Below are 9,752 nucleotides of genomic sequence, written 5' to 3' on the forward strand. Positions count from 1 at the left end.
ATTGTAAAAGCTGTTTCTATGGAATGCCGTATGGGACAAAAACAAAGTATAAAACTGAAAAGTCGACCCATCTTATAGTTTCTTATAGTGTTTGCGGTAGTTTCAATCATAATTTAATTGTGATATCCTGATGCATCTCAATGTTGATGTAGCATAAATCATGTTATGTTGTAAATTATGACATGTATTGTCAGGGTTTTTCCTGCATAGAGAAATTGGAGGCGGCCACCTCCGTCAAATGTTGTGCCGCCTCAGGCTCTCGCCAAAATTATGTTGCGAGTCTTCACAAGAAATGCTGCATGCATTTTTGTTGCAAAATCTTTTGCTGCGCGCAAAATGTCTGATGATTTCGATATTGAGGAAGACTTGCACTTTTTTTTCCCAACCGTACAAACCGAATGCGCATGCGTCGAAGTGCTCTCGTGAACGCGCACCATGGACTGACAAGACATAGGAGAATATATCGATTAAAGCCGTTTTTTGTTTTGTTTTTCGCACATAAAGTATTGTCGTTGCTTCAAAAAGCCACTATGAGCAGATGGACCAATTTAACAATGTCTTTAGTACTTTTCTGGACCTTGACAACAACTATGTCTATGAGGAGGCCTGCAAAATCTCTCGGTTGTCACCTAAAATATCTTTATTTGTGTTCCGAGCCGGGAGGTCTTAAAACATGTTGAGTGAAAATTCTGAGATTTTGACATGAACTTTTCCTTTAAACTGCAGGGTAAGCTAGCTGCAAAGTTCAAGTAATGTTGTGTTGAGTCAATGCGCAAATCACGCGATCCACGCGCACCACTTTGGCAATTTTGACGCAGGAAAGTCATCCTTTTGTCAGATGTTTACTCTGACTGCACGTTTATTTCATATTTGTTATTGTTTTTTCAATAATACATGCATAGTGTATGACATAGCCTAGAAGATAAATAATAACAGTTTAGAAACAAGATTCTCTGTTAAATTAATCTGTCTTCACAACTTCATTTTTATAAAACTCTCTAAACTACTTATATTATAAAACTATGATGAGCATTTACATTAGCTGATCTGAATTACAGTGACACAAAATCCGTAATATGATCCGAACCATGAATTTTGTGATCTGTTGCACCACTAATGTATTGGAATGTAAATCATATTGTGAGCAAACTGATACCAAGCCCGTATAACATCACCGCTTCTTCGATCGGTCCTGAATTACAAACAACCTGACAACCAAAAGACAGGTATTTAATAGGAATGATACAGTGGGTGAAAGAGGTTTCCTTTACATTAAACCCACTTGTCCTCACTTAGGAACTATAGAACTGGAACCTGTCATTGAACATCTATAAACGTAATAAAATTCACTCTGGCAGTGAAAGTAGTGATCAGACGACTGGGCTCGGATAACCTTGATTATATGTGTTACAGAACAACCATCTCTCAAACGCGTCTTAACAGCAGGGTGTGATGAGAACTCCTCCTATCATACAACTGGCAGACTCTTCATCATCTGCTTCTGACAGATTGATGCTTGAGAAGAGACACAGACGTCCATTCACTGTTTCCACTTCTTACACACACATACAAAACAGACACATAAATTACCTCTGATTCAGCCGCCGCTCATCGTCACTTCCAAAGTCCTGGCAAAACAAATATTGAAAAAGAAGAGGTTAGTTGTCTACACCACAAATGAGTATTGAGACCTCTAAAATAGAAAATGGTCGTCCTACTGTAAACATCCACATTATAAGTTTCTCTCAACTATTGTCAAAATGTCAGCACAATCCGGACTAAACAACTGAGACGCCAGAATCCCTCAGGACCCGAAACCTTTCCAAAATCTACAACCTCACCCAATTTAACAGTCTGGTTTATGCTTTCCCTCTTGATCTCAGCTAAACATCCCCACCAAGATTTCTCTGCAAATGCACAATGTTCTAAATTTGCACCCTTTACACGCATTACAAGATCTGTGCGCCCTAGATAACAAAAAGGTTAATATTTCACCATTCACAGTAGTGTCATATGACAAAGAAGAAATGTTCTCTCCTAACCCACACTTCTCAGAGCTCGAACAGTGCGACGTAAAGAAACAGGGCCTTGAAGATAAGGTTTCATCATAACAAAGACTGTTTTTAAAATAGTTCCTCATTGTATGGGAATATGACAGCCCCAGTTATAAGGTTACAGAAAGGCGAGTGTGCCGTGGTCAGATGTGACGGATGCCTGAAGGGGGAGAAACCATGTCCACATCATAAATCGGTCGTGCCAGGGTTCATCACGTAACAAAATCTGTCTCTATATGGAGAAGGAGGCTTATTAAAATGTATAAGCAGGGGGGTGAAGTACGGAAACAATGAGATTTCTAAAGAGAAACGTGTGTTCTGAAGGTGTGAATCTTTTCGTGATGTATTACAATCTAAGTGAATGAACAGAACATGACACATAAGGTGTGGGAAAAAATCGGTGGATATGATACAGAGTTAAAGGAACAGTTTACCCGAAAATGAAAATTCTGTCCTCATTTACTCTCGAGTTCTTCCAAATCTGTATAAATTTCTTTGTTCTGATGAACACAGAGAAAGATATTTAGAAGTATGCTTGTAACAGTTCTTGGCCACCACCGACTACCATAGCAGGAACAATTGCTTTTAAAAGGAACAATACGGCATTTTTAGGAGGATCTATTGACAGAAATACAATATAATATACAAAACTATTTCTTCAGAGGTGTATAAAGACCTTACGTAATGAACCATTAAGTTTGTAATACCTTAGAATAAGCTGTTTATATCTACATACAGAGCGGGACTACATACATTGAATTCGCCGCCATGTTTTGTACAGCAGCCCTAAATGGACAAACAACTCTACAACACGCGTTTCCTCTTCCTCCCCGCTGCGGTATTGTGGTGAAACGGATCGTGGGAAGATCCGTTATCCGTACGGATCGTGCTCTCCGGTGCGGAACGCATGTGACCCGCGGATTAACTGAAAGTTTATTCATCATTGAGTAAAAGAGTAAAACGCGCTCTCGCTCGCTCTCCAGTTTCAGCTCCAACGCGCTCTCTCTCTCTCTCTCTCTCCAGTATTTGGACGAGTACAATATTAAAGCGGTTCCAGATAAACAATGACGCTCAAAACTGCTCCGTCACACAGCTAATATTACAACAACAACATATATTGGTATGTTAGTATGTTACTCACATACTGATCCGAATCAAAGCAACCTCCTCGGGGATGATTTTTAGAAGATCTTTCTCTCCAACGTCTCTCTGCTGGAAAGTCTTTATAATATTAGCGCAGGTCCTAGCTCCTGCCTGACTTTTATCCTTCTTTTTAAACTTAAAATCCACAAACCTTTTATTTTATGTAATACATAAGTCATCGCTCTTTCTACAGTCTTTCTAATGCCCGCAAAATCTCTTCCCTGCGTCAACATGAGAACGACATCTTTTTGTACTGTGGTGGCCACCGTCGTGTTTGGACTGAGCGATTCGTGGCAAATCTATAATACAACGCTAGTGGCCGCTGTTAATTAAGAACTGCGCCTTTAATTTAAATGTGTTTGTTCTGCTCACTGTGTTTATCACAACAAAGACACGAATAATCAAAGAGGGTCACAATAGGACAGGACTCAGGAGGATGGAGGATAAGAGATAAAAAGGATATACTGTAGTGACATCAGTCCATCAGGCAAAGCTGTTTCAGATCTAGTTACATTTTGAAAAACTACAGTCAAAACAATAGCTTTCCTCAGAATTATGTGCAAAGGGGGTCATGTTGAATGTTGACCTAAAATACCACAATAGCTTCCCTTATAAAAATTAAATAGATAATAGTTTTAGGTTTATTGATTACCATTTGTATTATCATAGTTTAGCTAATAAAGAAAAATAACAGTAAATTACTATGTGGTTGGTTACTGTAGTAAAACTAAAGTTCATTTTTGTAAGGGTTTTCACACATCTCTCTCTCTCTCTCTCTCTCTCTCTCTCTCTCTCTCTCTCTCTGCATTGAAAGGATGACATCACTGCAGCTGCATGTGCTCAGACTGTGTGTATGAGATGTGCTGTGAATTCTAAATAGTGTGCATGACATGTCCTCGCCTGCAAATATATGCTGGACCTTCATGGCACTATTCATAGATTTAAACATATTGCATAGCTGAGTATTATAGAAACAAATAAGTTAACCTGATCCTGAAATTTTGACCAACATGAAACGTGATTCACGCCTTGAACTGCATGTATGTAAATATGAGTCGCTCTCATAATTCAATCTCCATCCCAGAATGTCTTGTGCTGTCCCATTCAAATGTGCACAACCAGTGCCCCCTACTGGCTGTAACCTGCTAAATGTATTTCTATGACAACTATGATGTCAGTGGAACTATTATGAGGGTGGAGTGCTTTAATGGAGGAGAGGCAATTTAATACCTAAAAGGAACTTTTGGAAAATGCAGCTGTCTGACACTCTTCAGGAAAAACACATAAGAATCACTAAGAATGAACAGCAATACAACTCTCCAACAAGTGAGTCTGGATAAAAAGGTTTAAACAGGAGGTCTTTCATTGCATGAGAGGAGCTTAGCTGTGCCAGGGCACAATGACTCAGATTTAAATGTCTGTGGAGCAGAAATGCAGGCCTCAGGGGGAAAGACCTTCAACTCACACACAAAGACCTGACGCTCATTATGGGCTAGTAGTGTTACAAAAATTGACAGCTTCCAAATCTGCCCCGTGCACTGTTACAGTAGCAATGTGGAAACAGACGTATAATGCAGTGGGGCTAGGAGAATGTGTGGGAGCACAAACCAGATTAGGAACTAAATAGGAATGGCATTGCAGAGCATTTCTCTGATTGGAATTCATTGTTTATCCTCTCTCAAAATGTCATGACTAGAGTTGCACAAACCTCTCCAATCCACATGACATCAGCAATGTGTTATAGATTTTTACAAACACAATATACATAGAAAGCATTGGCATACTCTGCATATCATGTATACCCATCTTAAGAATTGTACACGACGTGCATGCCACTTAAGAATTGGCAGGACTTCCATGAATATTCCTGAGCGTGTATGAATGATAATACATTGTATTTGGGCTTTGTTCTCCAACATGTGATATTTCCTTCACAATTGAAGGACCACAGATTGTATAGCCGTCTGGCAAAACCCAGCCTGTGACTCGAGATACACTACAAGGTAAAAAAAGGGGCTTATGGAAATATATATGGTGGTGAAATTTTATTTTGTTCTTAAACTTCTATATAATTCCTAACCATTAACTATTTTCTTACAATATATTAGTTTCACTAGTTCATATTCTTTGGTGTACTGCGAGTATAAAGTGTTGCCAGGTTCAGCACGATCAAGTAAACTACAGTGTAATGCCAAAAGATTATAACTGTCCCTTAGAAATTAACACTACAGCAATCATAGTTTAATTATGGTATTTGTAGTAACCATAGTAACCACAAATGTTACAATTGTCTCACTATAGTAACCACAGTTCAACCACAAAATATGTAGCAGCAGTATGCAAAAAACTATAATTTATTATAAAATATGAAGGATTTAGTGACTGGACTGATTTGGATCAAACTCAACTGACTCCATTAACGTTACATCCGATCCCAAACACACACCTGTCTGAGATCCTAAGGGCTGAGAGACACCTTTCAATGCGAATGTCAAGACGGCGGCATATACAGTGCAAAAAGGCACAATGTTCATTTCAACCGCTTTTATCCGCTGTACAAACACACACACACACATGGCGACACGTTTAACCGTTGTATCAATCCGTTTACAAAGCAGCATGGCTAATATTGAACCATGTGCCAGCTCAAACATCATAATACACAGTGACACAGCGTTGCAATTCAACTGTCTACACTGCAGTCGAGCTCAATTGTAGTTTATAAAGTCGCGTCGTTAGCAGTATGTAGTATGATGGGTCTGTTTGCATCGCTTGCATTTCTCCATCAACCCTAATGACATCCCGCTAGTTAGCCCTACAACCGGAGAAGTATTAGCATCGGGCCTTCGCGATTCATGTGTGTATTTTGTAACGTTATTTCTGTCATTCATCTGTGTATCGCGTTTATTTCCGCTTACCTCCCCCGCGGTGGCGGTGCTGGAAGTGGACGCGGCGCTGGGAGTGGGCGAGCGCTGCAGGGTAACCAGAGCCATGGATGAAGATCTCCCAGCACAACAGCAGTCTATCACGGGCTAAACCCACTAGCGGATTTTCGCCTAGCAGCAGCAACGCCAGTCAAACGGGGATTGTGGTGCCCAGTCCAAACGCTTGAAGGGACCGCTGTTAGAAAGACATTGTTGTGTTTGTGGCGCTGGTTCCGTTTTGACATGAGCTGGATGGTGATGGTGATGGTGGTGCACACAGTCCCTCACTATCGTCTGTTGCCGTGCCTTTAGATGATACAGTTAGTCATGAGTAGCCTATAATATAATGTGCATCCGAAACCTCCTGGTGGCGCGGGGGAGAAAAATAAAGCTTTTACAACTCCTCTTCAACAAAGTCTTTTATGTGTTGCTTAGGTTTGTAGAAAGCAGATTTCAAAACTGTTTTGCATTTCAAGCTCAACGTTAACAAGTAAAGTTTGGTCACGCTTAATCGAATGTTAGATAAAAGCGTTTTGTTTTTAAATGTTTATAGGCTACCATGTTATTTATACAACAATAATTATAGTACGTTTATCAATAATATAAGATTGAAATGAATTAGATGTAGATATTCGTTCAAGATAATTCGTCAATCTCATGGCTCGATATGGACTTTACTCAATCAAAAAGCAACGTGCGAATAGCGCCATCTCTGGAACGTATTACGTCAAGGAGTTGCGTAATTTGGAAAAAAGTTAATTTGTAAATTCCACTGCTAAAGTTAATCTGCCGTTGGATTGCTTCTGACAAGAGAGAAGAGCCTTACGTAATTTTATTTGGAGCAAACGGAGGAAAAAACACAACTTTGGTGAGTAAAGTAATGTTTTTATGAATTATGGATCATTACACAGTTTCACATTAATACTTTTCTGCACATTCTGCAGACATGAAGGTGTGCGTGATTGGAGCTGGGGTCATCGGCCTGTCCACTGCTCAGAGCATCTACCAACACTTTCATGGCAGGGTGTCCTCCCTCACTATAGAGGTGTATGCAGATTTCTTCACTCCACTCACCACCAGCGACGGGGCAGCTGGACTCTGGCAGCCATATCTCTATGACAAGGGGAACGTGCAAGAAACGTGAGGGTTACAAATGTCTAAATTGTTCTTGAGTTTCTCAGATTCAGATTTCCATAAATATGGCAAACAAATAAGCACATCCTTTCAGACAACATGACAGTATATAATGTAGATCAAGTGTATCAATATCAGCTCAGTTTTTTTTTCTTTTCTCAGTCAATGGAACAAAGAGACCTTTGACTACATACTAAGCTGTCTTAGATCTCCAGAATCTGTTAAAATGGGAATCTTTCTCCAGTCTGGCTACGACCTCTGTACTGAAACTGTACCGGTGAGAACATTCTCACGGCATGTTGTCAAACAGAAAATGTCTCATTTTATAGCTGAACAAAACTAAACCCTGGTCTCCTTAAACAGGACCCCTCATTTAAACACATTGTGTTGGGTTTTCGCCAGCTGACTAAACGTGAACTTCAGATGTTCCCTGGATGCAGGTTCTTCAGTTTTTCATGAGTTATTGCTACAATTTGATATCGCTGTTTCTGCACGATATCCATATAATTTTCTTTCCCACTCTCTCTTTTTCCCCATTCACTCATTTATTAATATGTTAGAGTAAGACTTTTTAAGTGTTGATGTTTAATGAAATTAATTTAAAAGCAAAACTTAATAAATTGAAATGCAATTGAATTTATCTACATTTCCATTTCTCCCAACCCTTCCAGCTATGGGTGGTTTAACACTACTGTCATGATCGAAGGAAAGACTTACCTGCCCTGGCTTATGGAGTGGTGAGAGATTACTGTTATCTAATCAGTAACTAAAATTGAAGTGTGAAGAAATTGCATATACATGTACGTTTTTCAGGTCTAACAATGATTAACGTTAAGACCTGGGATGAGCATTTATTGATGTTTTTGGTGCTTTCTACAGGTTAACACAGAGAAATGTCACGTTTCATCAGAAAAAGATTGGTTCATTTAAAGAGGTTTGCACACTTTCTTTTTCAATAGCTCGGCAATAAAAAAAGTTTTCAGTCTTTCAGATTTGTTTGATTAAAATAAATATCAATTAAAATTACACTGTGTGACAAATCTGTACTTACCCTTTTTTTCCAAGATGTTGTGGCACTTGTTGATTTAGAAACTTCATTTTTGTCAAATGCATGTTGAGATATTTTCAAATAAACTCTTCATCTATCTCCAGTTGGCAGACAGTGGTGCTGATGTCATCATCAACTGCTCTGGTGTCCGATCAGGTGAACTGCAGCCTGACCCTGATCTCCAGCCAGCCAGAGGTCAAATCATTAAGGTGAAGTTGAGGGGAAAAAGTTGATCAAGGTCGTAATTTTAGACAAATCAATTTCATCTTAGGTGTTGTAAATAAATCAACAGGTAGACGCTCCTTGGTTAAAACACTGGATTACCACAAATAATTTCTCATCAGGTGGTATTTCACCATACATCATACCTGGGTAAGCTTATGCTCACAGTCCATGTATATTTGGAAACAGACAACTATAGAATGTCAAACATACCGTGTTGCTCTCTTATCATTTTTAAATGGATGAAAAATGGTCTTAAGAGCGATGCATGTGACCTCAGATGTACAGTAAGTGTGTGTCTGCAGGAGCCGTTTAGTCACTGTGGGTGGAGTATTTCAAGTAGGAAACTGGAATAGGCAGAACTGTTCTGTCAATCATAAAGAAATTTGGGAAGCAGCCTGCAAGCTTGTGCCCAGTCTACAGGTGCGAGCTCGATTGATGTGTTGTTTCACTAAATGTGTCATGACTAATCTGATAATGTTTCAAAATTTCCTATGAATGTGTCAGATCTACTCTTCTTTCTCTCCAGCACGCACGGATAGTAGAAGACTGGACTGGTCTCAGGCCGGCACGCAGCAAAGTTAGACTGGAAAGAGAGACCATACAGTCTGGACCAAACTCATTTGAGGTGCTCTCATATGATCATTATTCTTAAGATGTGATGCCATTATTAAAGTGAGATTTGTATAAAAATCCAAAAAGATTGATTTCAAGATTCTTTAGTCAAAAATATTATGCATCATTTAACACAGGTCATCCATAACTACGGACACGGAGGATTTGGAATAACCATCCATCGCGGATGTGCTGAAGAGGCTGCTCGAATCTTTGGAGAAATCTTGGAGCAGAAAGGCTTGCTAGCACACTCTAAATCACGTCTTTGATAGATCTGGGCATCTGCACAGTGTTATCTCATCAGACATCAGCAGTTTTCTCACTAATCTGATAATCATTGCCATACTGATTCCAAGTGATAAAAGATTGCATTAATATATCTTTTTAACTAGTGTTATGTTAACAATAATTCGTCTGTGGTCAAAAGATGACAAACCATAAATGAATTGGCAACAAAGAATTAAGTGCTATCATGGTTTATTTAATGTTTTGTGCTTTATTGTTACAGTAAGGTAATAGATATCAAACCACTGTTGAGTCCAATACATTGACTTAAATGATCTAAAGCAAGACCAAACAAGCATTAAAAGTAGCTAACGTTGTATTCGTGTC

At 39.2% G+C, this 9,752-nt stretch overlaps 2 protein-coding genes across 2 annotated transcripts in view; one reads left to right on the plus strand and one right to left on the minus strand.

Moving 5' to 3' along the window:
- Nucleotides 1–6,224, minus strand: part of ssh1a (slingshot protein phosphatase 1a) — a 38,217-nt gene extending 31,993 nt beyond the window's left edge. Inside the window, exons 1-2 of the mRNA XM_057350966.1 lie at nucleotides 6,116–6,224; nucleotides 1,591–1,628 (exon numbers count right to left, since the gene is read on the minus strand). Coding sequence (XP_057206949.1) covers nucleotides 1,591–1,628; nucleotides 6,116–6,190 — 113 coding nt within the window. The 5' untranslated portion in view covers nucleotides 6,191–6,224. The remainder of the gene's footprint in view (nucleotides 1–1,590; nucleotides 1,629–6,115) is intronic.
- Nucleotides 6,225–6,878: 654 nt separating this feature from the next.
- LOC130564745 (D-amino-acid oxidase-like) lies at nucleotides 6,879–9,751 on the plus strand. The gene is made up of 11 exons (XM_057351102.1): nucleotides 6,879–6,989; nucleotides 7,066–7,261; nucleotides 7,418–7,532; nucleotides 7,619–7,695; nucleotides 7,927–7,992; nucleotides 8,135–8,189; nucleotides 8,408–8,512; nucleotides 8,596–8,675; nucleotides 8,831–8,948; nucleotides 9,055–9,153; nucleotides 9,278–9,751. The coding sequence occupies exons 2-11, from the start codon at nucleotides 7,068–7,070 to the stop codon at nucleotides 9,407–9,409; spliced, it is 1,041 nt and encodes a 346-aa protein (XP_057207085.1). The 5' UTR covers nucleotides 6,879–6,989; nucleotides 7,066–7,067; the 3' UTR covers nucleotides 9,410–9,751.
- Nucleotide 9,752: the final 1 nt, after the last annotated feature.

Source organism: Triplophysa rosa, linkage group LG2, assembly GCF_024868665.1.
Source record: "Triplophysa rosa linkage group LG2, Trosa_1v2, whole genome shotgun sequence".
In the NCBI taxonomy this organism is placed as follows: domain Eukaryota; kingdom Metazoa; phylum Chordata; class Actinopteri; order Cypriniformes; family Nemacheilidae; genus Triplophysa; species Triplophysa rosa.